This window comes from Sinocyclocheilus anshuiensis, unplaced genomic scaffold, assembly GCF_001515605.1.
Source record: "Sinocyclocheilus anshuiensis isolate Anshui unplaced genomic scaffold, SAMN03320099.WGS_v1.1 scaffold624, whole genome shotgun sequence".
NCBI lineage: Eukaryota > Metazoa > Chordata > Actinopteri > Cypriniformes > Cyprinidae > Sinocyclocheilus > Sinocyclocheilus anshuiensis.
The window spans coordinates 256,886-274,914 of record NW_015554128.1 but is presented as its reverse complement, the minus strand read 5'-3'; the positions used below and the strand labels follow the sequence as shown (position 1 = coordinate 274,914).

The following is an 18,029-nucleotide window of genomic DNA, read 5'->3' as shown; positions in this document are numbered from 1 at the left end:
GCGCACCTGTAAAATGACTGGCTTGTGCTCTTATAATATTAAATGATTTTTCATGTGCAGACCGATAAGAGAGATTTCAGGAAAGACTTTTTGGTGTACTGTGTACGTTTTTGTTCCTAACTCCTGCCAGTGACATGGCTCTCCTCACACACAGATCTTTTTGTGTGCAGAACGTCAAAGAGAATATGAAAAGGTATGTCTCTCATATGAATATCCACATGACGTGAGAAGCTGCTCATTTTCCATTTGCTGCCAGGAGGAAGATTAACTCGCCACCCCTCCTCCCCCTCTTCAGAGCCTCATAAATAGCAAAGCGCACAGTCTCGTTGTATTACAACAATTGTAGCACATCCAGTTAAAAGACTGACAAACTCGTTGATATAATAAGAAACATCAGCATGTACTCAACTAAAAGCGAGGGACCGCGCAGAGGAAGATCTTTTGACTCCATAAACCTTGGTCTGACATTGGAAGAGAAGCAACTTAACAATGAGGTAAGTGCTTTTTCTCCATCATTTTAAAAGACAAACTTTTTTTTAACTCATTTGGTCGTTTTGCATACATTTTATAATTATATTATCTTTTATAATTACTCAGGAGAGAATTTAAGCTTTCAACAGATGGAGTCACAAATAAAACTAGAGTTTCTATGCAAAAAAAAAAAAAAACAAGAACGAGGCATGACGAAGCTGATATCGTCCTCTTTTGGAAGGCCAAACAAAGTAGTTTCGCTTTTACAACGAAACACACAGCATCTCCACAACATGGCGGCGGCAACAACAACAGCGAGAATCAAAGTTACACCTTCTTTCTTTGCTTGAACATTTCGGCAGCGTTATGCAAATCGTCCCACACAGTGACGTAGATGTGGGGGTGTGTTTAAACAAGGTGTTTTAGGAGGGCATGGACAAGTCTTAACTTGTTCCTAACTCCTGCCAGTGACATGGCTCTCCTCACACACAGATCTTTTTGTGTGCAGAACGTCAAAGAGAATATGAAAAGGTATGTCTCTCATATGAATATCCCCATGACGTGAGAAGCTGCTCATTTTCCATTTGCTGTCAGGAGGAAGATTAACTCGCCACCCCTCCTCCCCCTCTTCAGAACCTCATAAATAGCAAAGCGCACAGTCTCATTGCATTACAACAACTGTAGCACATACTGCTAAAAGACTGACAAACTCATTTTAATAATAAGAAACATCAGCATGTACTCAACTAAAAGCGAGGGGCCGCGCAGAGGAAGATCTTTTGACTCCATGAACCTTGGTCTGACATTGGAAGAGAAGCAACTTAACAATGAGGTAAGTGCTTTTTCTCCATCATTTTAAAAGACAAACTTTTTTTTAACTCATTTGGTCGTTTTGCATACATTTTATAATTATATTATCTTTTATAATTACTCAGGAGAGAATTTAAGCTTTCAACAGATGGAGTCACAAATAAAACTAGAGTTTCTATGCAAAAAAAAAAAAAAACAAGAACGATGTTATAAGGTTTATAATGCCAAATGTAGATTTCCAGGAAGCATAGATTTCTGAAATGACAAATGTGGAGGAAACTGAAGTTGACAGATGCTGTGGTGCACTGCTGTCCAAGTAGCGACCAGCACGGATCAGCTCTAGGCATGAAGAAGCGGATATCGTCCTCTTTTGGAAGGCCAAACAAAGTAGTTTCGCTTTTACAACGAAACACACAGCATCTCCACAACATGGCGGCGGCAACAACAACAGCGAGAATCAAAGTTACACCTTCTTTCTTTGCTTGAACATTTCGGCAGCGTTATGCAAATCGTCCCACACAGTGACGTAGATGTGGGGGTGTGTTTAAACAAGGTGTTTTAGGAGGGCATGGACAAGTCTTAACTTTTATAAAGAATTTCTCTTTGGATTTGAGACTTTAGTCTTTGCAACTTTACAGATCTTCTTTATGCACCAAGAGCTTGTAACACTCCAAAGAGAAAGGAAAAATTGAAATCGCATCATATGACCCCTTTAATGAAATCTGCTGGCCTAAGACGCCTCAATCTAACGCTTCAGGGGTGCCCAGACGGAGAGATCATCCTCTTGAGGGCTTTTACTGTAATTTAACCGTGAACCCTGAATGTGGGACAAGGCTCACATCACACTGAAGTGGGACGAAAAGAAGGAAAACATCCTGTAGGCCAAGATCTCCCTAAGTGGAATCCTGAGACTGACTTCAGACAGACCTTTAAGACTCATTCAAGGAATCAAAGTGAATCCTCTTAAGAAACGCAGCTATCCACACTTTCTCCACATTAAGTCTGGAATATACCTGACCCATATAATCATAAATGGGCTCACATGCTTCTTTCACCAACGTCAGTTCTACGCCCCACTGCATTTAAGCTCTTTGCAACTGTTTAATTGTTTGCAATATAGTAAAAAAAAACAAGGCTAAATTATTTTATTGGCTTTTCAGCACTGCATTTCAATTGCATTTGCATTTGCATTTAAAATGTTTTTAGTAATTAATAGTTTTATTTGGAAAGGATGCATTAAATTAATAAAGTGCAAGTAAATACATTTACATTGTTGCAAAAAAAAAAAACAACAACTTCAAAATAAAAATTCTTCAAAGAATCCTGAAAATCCTGTTTCCGCAAAAATATTAACCAGCATAACTTTTCAACATTGATAATAATAAGAAATGTTTCTTGAGCAGCATATCAGAATGATATTGCTGGAGGAAAATTCAGCTTTGTGTCAAACAAATAAATTACATTTTAAAGTATATTAAAATAGAAAACAGTTATTTTAAATTGTAATATTTTGTAATATTACTGTTTTTACTTTATTTCTGATCAAATAAATGCATTCTTTGTGAGCATAAGAGATTTCATTAAAAACATTTAAAAAATCTTACTGACTCTACTCTTTTGAATGGTATGTTTATATTAGTCATGTTGTAGTAAATTATTAGACTTTTTTTTTTTATTAATAAATATTTTTATATTTAAAATGATGTTTTTAACTTCATGAAAATAGCCAGGCTTTTTACTCATCAGCCTTTGATTACTTTTAATTAGAGAAAGATTTTCTATGCAAAAAAAAAAAAAAACAAGAACGATGTTATAAGGTTTATAATGCCAAATGTAGATTTCCAGGAAGCATAGATTTCTGAAATGACAAATGTGGAGGAAACTGAAGTTGACAGATGCTGTGGTGCACTGCTGTCCAAGTGCATAAAAGCTCTCCATTCAGTTTTACGCGTAACACATCCATGCTTGACACCGTTAGCAATAAGGTGTTCCAATCTTCCTCGCACCAAATCTAAAGGTGCATCAAATTAAGTACACTTAACAGAGATGTGCGTGGAGGAGTGATTAATTGCAGCCTAATCCAAACAAGAGGGCGCTAATAATAGGCTTCCTCGCTCTCCAAATGAGATTGTTTTAAGACGACAGACACTGGCCCGTCTATGTTAAACCGAGACAGTGAATTGCAGTACTCTGAACCTTGCCACGGTCAATTCACTAATGCTGTCGGGAATCCTGCTGTGGGGAAGACGAGGACAGGGACGATTACTCTCCCACATGCGCGATAAAAGAAACATGGCCAGTAGACGACAAGCTTTGTTTGAGGGTCAGTTAAAGCGAATATTTTGTAGTTTGTAAATGAAATGAAATTATTAATGAATAATTTCTATATGACTTAATATTAAATAAAAACAACGCATGTTTAATGTAATGAATTTGAAGATTATTAATTTTATTATAATTAATTTATTATTTATTTATGTATTTATTTATTTAATACTATTTCATGCTAATTATTTGTTGAAAGATTATTAAAGATTTTTAAAGATTAAAGATTATTAAAGATTTTTTGGCATTTACTGGTGAAGAAGATGATGGTCATTCTCTCATAGTCAGTATATTTTGGATGCAAAAGCTATTATATTTATTAAATTAAACATTTAATGCTTTTACTGTAATTTAACCGTGAACCCTGAATGTGGGACAAGGCTCACATCACACTGAAGTGGGACGAAAAGAAGGAAAACATCCTGTAGGCCAAGATCTCCCTAAGTGGAATCCTGAGACTGACTTCAGACAGACCTTTAAGACTCATTCAAGGAATCAAAGTGAATCCTCTTAAGAAACGCAGCTATCCACACTTTCTCCACATTAAGTCTGGAATATACCTGACCCATATAATCATAAATGGGCTCACATGCTTCTTTCACCAACGTCAGTTCTACGCCCCACTGCATTTAAGCTCTTTGCAACTGTTTAATTGTTTGCAATATAGTAAAAAAAAACAAGGCTAAATTATTTTATTGGCTTTTCAGCACTGCATTTCAATTGCATTTGCATTTGCATTTAAAATGTTTTTAGTAATTAATAGTTTTATTTGGAAAGGATGCATTAAATTAATAAAGTGCAAGTAAATACATTTACATTGTTGCAAAAAAAAAAAACAACAACTTCAAAATAAAAATTCTTCAAAGAATCCTGAAAATCCTGTTTCCGCAAAAATATTAACCAGCATAACTTTTCAACATTGATAATAATAAGAAATGTTTCTTGAGCAGCATATCAGAATGATATTGCTGGAGGAAAATTCAGCTTTGTGTCAAACAAATAAATTACATTTTAAAGTATATTAAAATAGAAAACAGTTATTTTAAATTGTAATATTTTGTAATATTACTGTTTTTACTTTATTTCTGATCAAATAAATGCATTCTTTGTGAGCATAAGAGATTTCATTAAAAACATTTAAAAAATCTTACTGACTCTACTCTTTTGAATGGTATGTTTATATTAGTCATGTTGTAGTAAATTATTAGACTTTTTTTTTTTATTAATAAATATTTTTATATTTAAAATGATGTTTTTAACTTAATGCTGAAATGCGGACTGTGTATGTTTTTTGTTTGAATGAACAATATCAAATTTATAGAGCACCGCTTAATAGAATTGAATCAGTTGAACAATAATGTACATAACGCCATGAAAAGAGGCACAAATTGTTTAGTTTTATTTGTATATAAAATTACTATTGTTAATTTTTGTTAACAATGTTCTTTCTAAATAAAACCAGAAAATTGTATTTATTTTATCATGGCGACTCTGAAAATGCATGACGACTGTTGTATATTTTAAAACTATAATAATTCCCATTTTTAAATTAAAAAATATATGTAAACATATTTTTTAAATGCGTATGGATGTATGTACTTCATATATATATTTATATCACTAATCATAATTATCGGTGTGATTTCTTGAACCTAATCCCACGTTTGCAACCTTGGGAAAGGGCTCGTGGAGCGTCCCTCTGCTGGCGTTTATGTTAAGCAGGTCATGATGAGTGTCGCTGTCCGTGGTTCTGAACTGACGCAGGAACCAGCACCTTTAATCGGATGACCTGTTTGCAACTGGAGTTCGAAGTAGTTTAAGATTCATTTAAAATGAAACCATCAGTGACCAATATTTAGTAAATCTTTAAAAACTACATACTGTAAAAAATTATTATTATTTTTTTTTTAGTTTAATTGCTGCCTCAAAATAGTCTAATCAAAGTGGCATCCTGCAGTGAAGTTAATTGCAGTTTTTGACCACTTTAAATTGTACTTCTAACAGAGTTGAAACTCATAAAAATGAGCAGAAATTACAGAATTTATTTTGACAAGATATCAAGTAATAATATAAATACATGCAGGGCCTATAAATTATGATAGTATGGCTATGACTGTAATAAATTCATAAAAACTGATATATATATATATATATATATATATATTTATTTGCTTTTATTATTATATATATATATATATATATATATAATAGGATTGATAGATCATTAAAAAAGTACTTATAAATAATATAACTTTTTATTATTTATTTTTTTATGATTTTTTAATGTTGTTTTATAACCTTTAGACGAATAAAAAGAAAGTTGTATGTGTAGCCTTAAGTGATTAAGTGTTGTTTACCACATGATCTGATTGACAAGCCATGAGCACATGACGTAGGGTTGGATTTAAAGAGGGCTGATGTTGTTGATGGTACACACATCAAGTCACGTAAAGAGATAAATGAAGGGGAAAAAATCCTCTCTATATCATTTTCAGCTTTACAAATAATTGTGATGACCTTTACCCAATTCTACCTGACCTAATCTATAAAGTCTGACATTTATTTATGTTCTGTGCCTGTGTTTTACAGATGAACAAATCTGCTTTTCCAAAGATCGAGGAGAATAAAGACAACAAAACCGCGTCTACAGAGAGGGGCCGGGCTGCTCTTGTGTTCTCTTTGAAGAATGAAGTCGGTGGGCTTGTCAAGGCACTAAAACTTTTCCAGGTGAAGGGCAGATTGATTTCGTTGGGGTTTTCTTGCACGTTTAAATATTCCTTTATTTGATTTAAAAAGGATTAAATTAACCATCATATATAAATCAACAGGAAAACCACGTCAACCTCGTGCACATCGAGTCCAGAAAATCCAAAAGGCGCAACTCAGAGTTCGATATCTTCGTAGACTGCGACAGCAACCGCGAGCAGCTGCACGAGATCATTCAGCTGCTGAGGAAACACGTGAACGTGCTCGAGATGGACGCACCTGACAACCGTCTGCCTGAAGAAAGCGGTACATGAATATTATCAGATAGATGTGACTTATTGAAATTACTTTACAAATTCTCAATATTTGACTGTTGGTTTTTTTTTCTGCAGAGATGGAGAACATGCCCTGGTTCCCGAAGAAGATTTCAGATCTGGATAAATGTGCGAACCGTGTGCTGATGTATGGATCGGACTTGGATGCGGATCATCCAGTAAGTGGCGACATTTAATCTCGATTACCTCATCAGTATGATGTCATCATGTTGCTCACTGTCCTGTTTCTGTTACAACAGGGATTCAAGGACAACGTCTATCGCAAAAGGAGAAAGTATTTTGCAGACTTGGCTATGAGCTACAAACAGTGAGTTTTTAGTAACGTTTTAAACATACTTTAACATAAAAGTAACAAGTCTGATTAAGTTTTGTCTCATCCATCAGTGGAGATCCCATTCCCTGTATAGAGTTTACAGAGGAGGAGGTGAAAACATGGGGAGTGGTGTTCAGGGAGCTGAATAAACTCTACCCCTCACACGCCTGCCGCGAGTACTTGAAGAACCTGCCCTTGCTCATCAAACACTGTGACATCCGCGAGGACAACATCCCACAGCTGGAGGACGTCTCGCGCTTCCTCAAAGGTGAGAGAAAGGGACGTCAGTTCATCAAATGTCGGTTTGTTCAGGATTTATAGACTATTTATAGACTTTCTCTATAACATTGTTTTATTAACTGTTTCAGAGCGCACCGGCTTCACCATCAGGCCTGTGGCTGGGTATCTCTCCCCACGAGACTTCCTGGCAGGTCTGGCCTTCCGTGTGTTTCACTGCACTCAGTATGTCCGACACAGCTCAGACCCGCTCTACACACCTGAGCCGTGAGTACAGAAACAATCAAATATTTGCAAACTTATGATATGAATACATGCAGGGCCTATAAATGATGGTATGACTGTTACTCTAATAAAAAAAAAATAAAAAAAAGTAAAGTATATTATATATAAAATCATATCTAAATTAAATATATACACACACTTTATAAAATGTTTTTTTTTCCTATTTTATATTAAAGGGATAGTTCACCCAAAAATGAATATTCTGTCATTAATTACTCACCCTCATGTCGTTTCAAACCCGTAAGACCTTCGTTCATCTTCGGAACACAAATTGTCGTTTCAAACCTGTAAGACCTTCGTTCATCTTCGGAACACAAATTAAGATATTTTTGATGGAATCTGCACAGACAGCAATACAGCTGAAATGTTCCCAAGTCCAGAAACGTAGCACGGAGATCTGTAAAATAATCCATGTGACATCAGGGGTTCAACCGTAATTTTACCAAGCTATGAGAATAATTTTTGTGCGCACAAGAAAAAAAAAACGACTTTATTCAACAATTCGTCTCCTCCGCATCACCCTGTAGCGCCATTTTGGAGAGTATCAGCTGGACGTAAACAGCGTATGCTCCAGGTCTTACGGGTTTGAAATGACATGAGGGTGAGTAATTAATGACAACGCATTCACTTAATTATCATGAAATATCTTGATTCTCACCTTTATAGATTATGTTGATCTATATTGGGCGATGGTCAAAGTAACCTAATAGTGTAATATATTAACAATGCTTTGCATAAAAACCTGTCTGTTTACTAACAGATATGGGTGTCAAGCCATAACATATTTTTAATATGCCTGAGTTTCAAGCACTCTCAAAAACTCCCATTAAAATCACTGAAGCTGTTTTCACTATGAAATTAAATAATATCTAACAGATTCGTACACACAGTTGCACTTTGCTGTTTCTGATGAGAGAATTCGCCAGAAAGAGCTATTCAGTCAGCTAGCGAGTGAAGAAAACACCTGCATTTTAGCGATGACTCATCTGAAGAATACTTTCCGTACCCACTGTATATATATATATTTTTTTATTTTTATTTTTTTTTTTTTACAGTAGATATGCGACAGACTTTATCTTTGTTAGCAATAATTAAAGATCTGTACTGATACAGGAACTGTTGCTCTAAGCAGGTGGTCATGTGAACACATCTGTCTGTTTTAGAGACACGTGTCACGAGCTGCTTGGACACGTCCCTCTTTTCGCCGAACCCAGCTTTGCTCAGTTCAGTCAGGAGATTGGTCTCGCGTCACTGGGAGCGTCGGATGACTCTGTACAGAAACTCGCCACTGTAAGTAATGACAGGCTTTGAGATTTGACCTTTTGGTGAGAGGTGTTGTAATGTGAATGTACTACAAAATTGGCTCAAAAATCTGAGAGGGCACGTGCCCCCTCACTTTGAATGGGCATGACGCCTCGGCTACAAATACATATTTATTAACAATTCCATATTATGTTTCAGTGTTATTTCTTCACTGTGGAGTTTGGCCTCTGTAAGCAGGAAGGGAAACTGAGAGCTTATGGGGCCGGTCTGCTGTCCTCCATCAGTGAGCTGAAGGTAATGAACCACAAAAGCTTTCTCTGCATGATGCACAATGCATGTTTTTCACCTTATAAATAGAGATTGTCTATTTCCTTTTCTTCCAGCATGCACTGTCAGGAAATGCCAGGATCTTGCCCTTTGACCCCAATGTGACATGCAAACAGGAGTGTATCATCACCACCTTTCAGGACGTCTACTTTGTTTCGGACACCTTTGAGGAAGCAAAAGTCAAAATGAGGTGTGTGGGCAATAGAAAACAAAACTGAATTTTTACAGTGAATTAAATGCGAATAAAATTGATAATAACAAATGCAAAAAATATTTACTGCATATATATTATCTGAGTATTTTGCATTTAAATCTGAATTTAATTTTTAGGGAGTTTGCAAAGACCATCAAGAGGCCATTCTCAGTGCGCTACAACCCGTACACACAGAGCGTAGACGTTCTGAAGGACACAATCAGCATCAACAACGTGGTGGAAGAACTAAGACATGAGTTGGACATCATTGGAGATGCACTAAGCAGGCTAAACAAACAATTAGGAGTCTGAAAAGTTAAAAAATTTCACAGCAAATCATCAATGTACTTCATCTACCAGTGCACTTGTTTTGTCACAGTACTTCACTCTACAAATCATGTGTGGCATCAATACATGTCATGCTGTATGTACTCACCAAACCAAGTCAAGTCCTTGTGTCTGTTTATATAATTACTTTGGCTCTTGTTTGATTAAATATATGGTTCAACAAAAGCTGTGCTAAATGCTTGCAAGTGAAGTTCTTGTATTTTATGTGAGATTTCTACTTGATAAGGTGGTATTTATGCAAGGTGAATGTGTTTGGTGAAAATCAGGCTACGCATGTGTGACCGTTAGTCTGTGCAAAGTTGATGTCTGCTAGTATATTGGCGGTTTCAGTTTGCATTTATGTAATTTGTTTCAAATTGGCACCTTATGTTTATTTATTCAGAGATACTGTCTGATAGATATTTTAGTATATAAACAGAAACAGTTTTGTACCTTTGTGAGTCTATGAAATATTTAGTCTATACCTACAGTGTATGCTATGTGTTATTGTTTCTTTATTTAAAATGGATGTCTACATGGAGTAAGACCTGGAATAATCTGTATTTATTAAAATGCATGTAAATACTGCATTGGGCACGGAAGAATATTTTTACAAATAATTGAATGCTTAGAGTATCTATAAACTCTGAACGAAATATGCCTATCAGTTGAAGTTTAAGCTGTAGAGAAATGTATTGCTAGAAATTATTATTAAAGAGTTGATATGCTTATAATAAAATAAATATTTGTTTTTCTACTGTAAATGCCCTGTAGTATACCGTTTCTTCTTTTTTTTCTTTGTTCTAAAGTATAAACAGTTATGGTCTGGAGGGGCGCTTGTTGGCTCAAATGCCTAAATCTCTATTGAGCCTTATTCATTATTTGCCATATATCCTATCGGACACATATGTGTATGAAAGTAACATTTTTTAATCCTGTAATTCTATGAATCCAAGGATAGGTACCTGATAAACAAATGGAATGCGGCTCCAGTAGTATCTATAAACGATTTTTTAAACACATTATCCTGTGATCTCAAACGGCTGTATACATTTTGTTTTAGAATTAAAATTACATTTTAAAATCGCATAGAATTGCATTTTATATTATATATTTTTTATAATTTAATATCGTAATTTTCTTAAGACATTTAATTATTTGTCATGTATTTATGTGTATTTTTTTAAATACTGAAAATAAATGTTATATCACGTATACAAATTTTTATATTCTACTTTTATCTTTAATTTTTATTATAATTTAAATATCATAATATTTAATTATTTGTTTCAGTACATATATATATATATATATTTCTTTTTTTTGTAATACTGAAAATAAATTTCGTTTTTATATCAAATATAAATAATTGTATATTTAATATAATTGTAATTTAATTACTACAATTATTATAATTTAAACACCCTAATATTTAGTTATTTGTCTTAGTTAATAGGTATATGTATATAATATATGTATATAATTTAATATTGAACATTTTAATTATTTAATTTTAAATAAAAAAATTCTAATTATATAATAAATATATAGAAATTAAATATTATAAAAATTAAACCGGACTGCTAACCCCCGCCTACTTTGGGATTGAAATCGTTTATGCGTATTATTGCCACTCTACCCACTAATATTTCCGAAATCAGTGACGTTTACATGATTTCAAGGCGATATCATCAATTTGCGCCTAAATCTGATGGAAGGAGCTCAGCTGTCAAAATGTGTACTGTACACGTGGGTACGTTTTATTTACTTTTCACGGTGCAAAACTTCCACACTTGCCAGTAATGATAGTGTCCAATCTTTTAATACGCGAGATTCACATTTGTCCACATATAAATTAATATAAGCAATCTGAAATAATTACACAAAACAACGCTCGCTAAGCAAAAACCGTGACTTCGCTTCACAGGGCAGCTCGGACAGGGACACACGGAAGATCAAGCCGAGCCGCGGCGTGCAGACGGCGGACTGCAGGCAGAGCAGATCCGCTGTATGACCGGAGGAGGTGGACATTCGGCTGTCATCACTGGTTAGATGGCCTATAACACTACTAAAATAACAGATATTCGTGCAAACACTCTGAAAGAGCACGTCGTTGGGATTTGTGAAATAATGCTGAAACGGTTTCTGTAATTGTTGACCTTTCATTTGTGAAACAATGCTCTCTAGTGGCCAAGTTGAAGTATTACAACAACATTTCTCCACCCAGAATCAGGTGACCTGCTGATGTGTGGACAGAACCACAAAGGTCAGTTAGGGCATCATAACCTTTCAACTCTGCCCTTTGCCTGGGTGTACAAGAGTTCAGCAGGTGTCCTGTGGTTGGGACTTCTCTGTTATCTTGACTGGTGAGTGATGGTCTTCAGATTCATATTCTGGACTCTGTGTGATAGATTATTGAGAGCCTTTTGCAGACATCAGTTATTTTTGAGTGGTTTGGTTTAGAGTTTGCTCTATGGAAACGTCCTCTGGTTTAATTCAGTGCCGAACAACTGATATCTGATCTGTGTCTGTCAGGTGACGACGGTCAGGTCTTGGCGTGCGGCTCCAATGCGTTTGGACAGCTGGGCGTCTCGCCAAGAATAACACACTCAGCAGAACTTTTACACGTGAAGGTGAGAACTGAGAATAAATCAGACTCTTGCATAATAGTTGTAAGTGTGAGGTTTGTAATAATATCATGCTTTGTTCTGCTTGCAGACCCTGAATGAGCCGGTAACTAGTGTGGCTGCAGGGCTTAGACACACATTAGCAAGTACAGGTATTAAATATCAATAAGTAAAATAAATACCAGAATGCATACAATTTGTTTTAGGTTATTTTTATAATTAACATGACATTTTTCTAATTATTAGTGTGTTTATAAAATATTGAGAGTAAATATAGATTTTTATATCACATATAAGAACTTTTATATTTAATAGTATCATTTAATTATTAAAATAATTATAATTTCAATATCACAATATTGAAATATTTGTCTTTGTAGGTGTATATATGTATATTTGTTTTGAATATTGAAAATAAAGATTTTTAAATCGAATATAAGAAATAATTTTACATTTAACAGTATAATTTTAGAATTTTATAGATAGATAGTATAATTATAATAATATTACATTATTTTTATTTATTATTCTAATTGGATATTAAATGTATTTGAATGTTATTGTTTAGATATTGAAAACATATATCAAATATAAAAATGTTCTATTGTATATTCAATATTATAATTAGATATTAATATTAATTTTATTTTAATATTACAATTGAATATTTTAATAACATTTAATTACGTGTACACATATTACATATGAATATGTGAAATAGAATAGAATAGAAGAGTGTTTATATCATTTATTTATTAGAATAATTATATGTCTTAATATATATGCGTATATTTATTTTAAATATTGAAAATAAATCTAGGTTTTATATCAAGAATAATGAAATAATTTTATATTGCTATTGTTTCATAATTGTTATTATAATTATTATGATTTAAATAAAATTACCTTTAATTATGTGTATTATTTATTATATAGGTATATTGGTTTTAAATATTGAAAAAAAAATCTTTAACATATTAAACATAACATATATTTTTAACATTTTAAATAAGTTTTAATATTATACATTGTTTTAAATAGTACAGATATAATTGTAAAAGAAAAACAAATTCTAATATTATAATTGGATAATGTATTTGTAATAGTATAATTGAACATTAAATGATTTTGTATGTATGTGTGCGTGTCTAAAGCATCAGGTTGTGTTTATCAATGTGGAACTGGCTTGTCGAGTCATGCTAAGAGAATGTTAAATCCCCAACCTGTTCCTGCACATCTATCCTCTAAGGAGCCTTGCATTGTCCCGGGTAACACTCACACACAGTTGTTCTCAAACCTAAATCAACCTCATATTAGGATATATGTAATCTTATAAAAATGAGTTACTGTTTATTGGTTTACCTTATTAATGTCTGTTAAATGAGAAGAAATGTATTTAATTTAGTAGTTATTTATAGCACTTGTGCTGACTTTCTCATCTGCAGGGTTTGATCACGTGACCTCACAGAAGGTTGTTGCAGGCTCCACCCACAGCATTTGTTTGACAGGTGAAAGTACTTTTCAAACTGATTTTGTCTTCTACCTCTGAATGGTAAGGATAGAGACAAAGGATCTTGGAGTTTCACCGAAGCATTTGAATCCCATATTTCTACAGTCAAAGGTGACGTGTTCCTCTGGGGAAGCAATAAACATGGTCAGCTGGTCAGCGAGAGCCTTTTCCTGCGGCTTTGGATCGATCTCTGCTGCAGGGTGAGAGAGTGATTGACGTTCACAGCGGCTGGACGCATCTTGTCGCAATAACAGGTGAGTGATACTACACACTGTCTCACACAAATCTTTCATAAAGCTTTTTTTCTGGTGATACGGTTGACAATATATTATCTATTCACAGAGAGTGGGCGGGTCTTTACATGGGGCAGAGCTAATTACGGACAGCTAGGACAGACCAATCTGAGTACAGAAAAAGAGTATGACATTGCAACAAGCTCTGGCCAAAGTATAAGCCACCCCATCGAGGTTAAAGCTTTATTTGGAGCAACACAGGTATGTGTTATGTATATAAACGCAGTATGATAAAAGACACTAATATGTAATAAATTAAAATAATTATCACATAAATATGGAAGTCCATTTCTAACACATAAGAAAAAAATCATGCTTTGGTAAATATTAAATATGAAATTAAAATTATGCAATACAAAGTCAAAATTATGAGATAAAAAATGTAAAATTATTAGATAAAAAAGTCAAAATTATGACAGTCATAACTATGAGATAAATTGAAATGATGAGATTAAAAAGTCAAAATTATGGGATACAAATTTCAAATTTGACAGTCATTATTATGAGATAAAAAGTAGAAATTATGAGATAGTCAAAATTATGACATACTAAGTCATGATTATGAGACAAAAAGACATATATTATAGTTCTAGTTATAGAATTATGACACTATAACTGAGATAGAAATTTTGCATCATTATTATGAAATTAAGTTTAAATTATGAGATAAGTCAAAAAAAGTAATACGTATGAGATAAAAAGCGACAATTATGACATACTTTTTCTTTTGTGGTGGAAATGGGCTTCCATACATAAATGACTCTTCATCAGTTGTATTTTTATGCTTATGGCATACATTTAAGCAGAATTCAGCTGATGTGTGGTCACATGTACACATATATCATTACAATGGCTTTGAACGCAGCTTATCCAATCAGAATTTAGAGCACAACTATCCATAAATACATTTATTGCTAAGATGACATCAGAACTCACTGGAATAATGTTCTTTGCCCAAAGGTCAGAGAATGCAGTATGTATTGTCTTCCAGCAGGGGGCGAGCATACTCTGTACATTCCCACAATGCTTTTCTCATCCTGCCCAGAGACACAGCGCTGATTTAAATTGAAGGTCATCACTTACCTTAGAGAATGCAGCATCTGTGGGCATACATATTGAAGAGAATGACTCAAAGACAGTATTTTATATACAATCTCAGGTTTTACATGCTTGGTGCATCACCGAACCTTAAAATTAAAGAACAGCCTTCAGATATTGTGAGCGAGAGAAAAGAGACATTTGGCATTTATTTTTTGCTTCTTTTTTTTTCAAGTTCAAGTTGATGCAGAGAGGGACATGTTGTCTAGAAGCGGTCCAGACATGGCTTGCAAAACGTATTTCTATTTGTCAGATCTCCTTGTGTGACATTGTTTTGCACTTTCACTCTTCCCTGCTTGGTTCGATGGACCTCATGTCATATTTAATCCTCAAAAGTTGCTTATGCTACAATGTCCTGCCACTGGCGACCCGTCCACTCTGTATATGTTGATAAGAGGAAATGAGGTCGTACAGGGGATGGTATCCTCTATAACACCTCAAAAGGGAGGGAAGGGAGAAAGTGTAGTATTTGTCGGTGACAAACGGAATATAACGTTTTAGAGCTGAATTGTGGTTGACGGAAAGACATTGCCTGGGGCTTAAAGGAATATTTCTTTTATCATTGACTCCCCCTCATGTCGTTCCAAACTCATGTGACTTTCATTTTTCTGATTTTGTAGAGTCATACTATAGCTTTGTGTGACAAATGCAGTGGTGTTATCGTTTTTTTTTTTAGGTTAATTGTAACAAAGCTGAAATAAATCAAATTAAAAATATTTAAACAACTTAAATGAGCTAATTAAAGGGATAGTTCACCCAAAAATGAAGATTACCCCATGATTTACCATCCTAGGTGTATGTATGACTTTATCTTTCAGATTAATACAATTGGAGCTATATTAAAAAATGGCTCTTCCAAGCTTTATAATGACAGTGATAGGGCCCTATGAAATCAGTTTTATTTTTTTTCCAAATTTCGTTTTTCTCCGTTTTAATTTTTCTGGACTCTTTTTTTTGAATGGTTAAATTAAATGATTAATCAGAAAAGCATGTCTAATTAATTCAAATCATGAAACTTATTCATTTTAACATCAATTTATTAAAAGTTTAACAAAACTGACATGTTTAGAGCCCTATGAAATGTTTCTCAACTTATGTTTAATTGTTACCAAATTCTGTGTTTTAACATGTCTAATTATTTGAATGCATAAAAACAGCTTAATTTATTCAAATTTATTCATACAATAGCCTTGTGATTTTTTTTGTTTGTTTTTTTCAGTAATTCGGTGTTGTGTATTTAAATTTTTCTGGTTATCAAATGAAGGCATAAAACATTCATTTAATTTATCTTTTAATTAATGAAAATTGAACAAACTTTATTTTTTGGCAAACAAAGGGGAATTTACTATTAAAATTAAAACATGGAAGAAATATTGTGTGATTAAGTTTTAGTGATTTTAGTAGTAGTAGTAGTATTACTTAAATTCTACTGCTCAGTAGTAATATTTTTCTGGCACATTGTCTTAAAGTTAAACCTAACTTTTATTTTGATGGGTTGCCGTGAATACCTGTGTGTATATGATATATGATGCTAGTTTTACTCAAATTAAATGGGGGAGGGGGAGGGGGGGTAATAAAGGCTTTCTGAAGCGAAGCAATGTGTTTGTGTAAGACAAATACTGTACTGAACTGTAGTAAACGCGATACAATGGCAATGGCAAGAGGAAATATTGGTTTAATTAAGCCATGTGTTTGAACCAGAAATAAGCTGGTATGCTCAATGTAAGCAAGGAGACCGATGGCTAACTTCGTGAGGTAACATTATCTGTTTGCGCTGGTTGGTACACGGATAATGACTGATAAAACTGTTTTTACGAGCGGACAACTACAGTGGATACTGTAACATTCGTTAAACATTTGTTAAATTTACTTACTTGACGATGTTGTGTCCTCAAAATGCCTTAAAGACTCAAATGCAGCCGAGTTTGTGATTCTAATCCACGCCCGCGAGCAAATGCGTGTGACCTGCGGATGTCAACGCGGGAGAGGTGCGTATGACTCCGGGCTATTTTTACACTGCTGCCGCGGGTTATTATTCAAGTTAGCGGTTCTAAATACAAATAAATAAGCGCTAACAGCACATGACATCGTGAAAATAGGGGGAAATATTAACAGTTGGCTAAACATCTACAGAAAAAATATAACTTTACCGGATTAGCCTGGCTGCCTTCTCACTAGACCCTCTGCTTTGCAGCAGTTAATGATATGCTATAAGGATAGGATCCCTTGACGCGATTGGTTATTCAATTTTGTGACGTAGAAAAAAAAAAGGCTGTTTCTGTGACTGCCTTTGGGAAACTAGTTTTAAGGAGAAAATACTCAGCAATGGTGTTGATAAATAAATTGGCACATGGTTTGTCTAAAAGCATATTAAAAACACCACATAGACAAATAAACAACAATGTTTGGTTTGGGGGACATTCATCCTGCACTTCATTATCAAAGGCAGATGGGAGCAACTGTATCTAAATAAACAGCTGTAGGCACTGATTAGGATGTCAGGGTTTTATATTTATATCTATATATTATATCTAAATATATAAACAATATGTTTTCTTTCATATGTTTAATATATATATATATATATATAAATATAAAATGTATAATTATTATATTAATATATATATTGATATTATATTAAATATAAAATGTTTATATATTTGACTATATATATATATATATATATATATAGTATTTATATATTTATTTATTTTAATTCATTTAAAAAAACATTTAATTAACTTTATTATTTGCATTATTTAATGAGAATGAGATGGTTTGCATTACAATAATGATCATTTTTGGGGGATTGTGCTTTTGGTTGGTTGCTTCACATGTCACTCAGACTACACTCTAAAAAATGATGGGTTGTTTCAACCCAACTTTGGGTCAAATATGGACTAACCCAG

At 33.8% G+C, this 18,029-nt stretch overlaps 1 protein-coding gene and 1 pseudogene across 4 annotated transcripts; both read left to right on the top strand.

Moving 5' to 3' along the window:
* The first annotated feature begins 133 nt into the window (after nt 1-133).
* Nucleotides 134-10,280, top strand: LOC107670227 (tryptophan 5-hydroxylase 1-like). 4 transcript variants are annotated; one of them, XM_016462760.1, is made up of 12 exons: nt 134-193; nt 257-494; nt 6,196-6,333; nt 6,435-6,618; nt 6,705-6,805; nt 6,887-6,954; nt 7,032-7,228; nt 7,329-7,464; nt 8,646-8,772; nt 8,944-9,039; nt 9,129-9,262; nt 9,403-10,279. In XM_016462760.1, exons 2-12 carry the CDS (start codon nt 399-401, stop codon nt 9,575-9,577), a joined length of 1,452 nt encoding a protein of 483 aa, XP_016318246.1. In that variant the 5' UTR covers nt 134-193; nt 257-398; the 3' UTR covers nt 9,578-10,279. The 4 variants fall into 4 exon arrangements, with proteins under 4 accessions (XP_016318246.1, XP_016318245.1, XP_016318244.1 ...); XM_016462759.1 differs by having other exon boundaries at nt 156-494; XM_016462758.1 differs by lacking the exons at nt 134-193; nt 257-494 and adding an exon at nt 1,140-1,303.
* A 1,046-nt stretch (nt 10,281-11,326) lies between these two features.
* LOC107670192 (secretion-regulating guanine nucleotide exchange factor-like) overlaps nt 11,327-18,029 on the top strand; it is a 15,937-nt pseudogene continuing 9,234 nt past the window's right edge.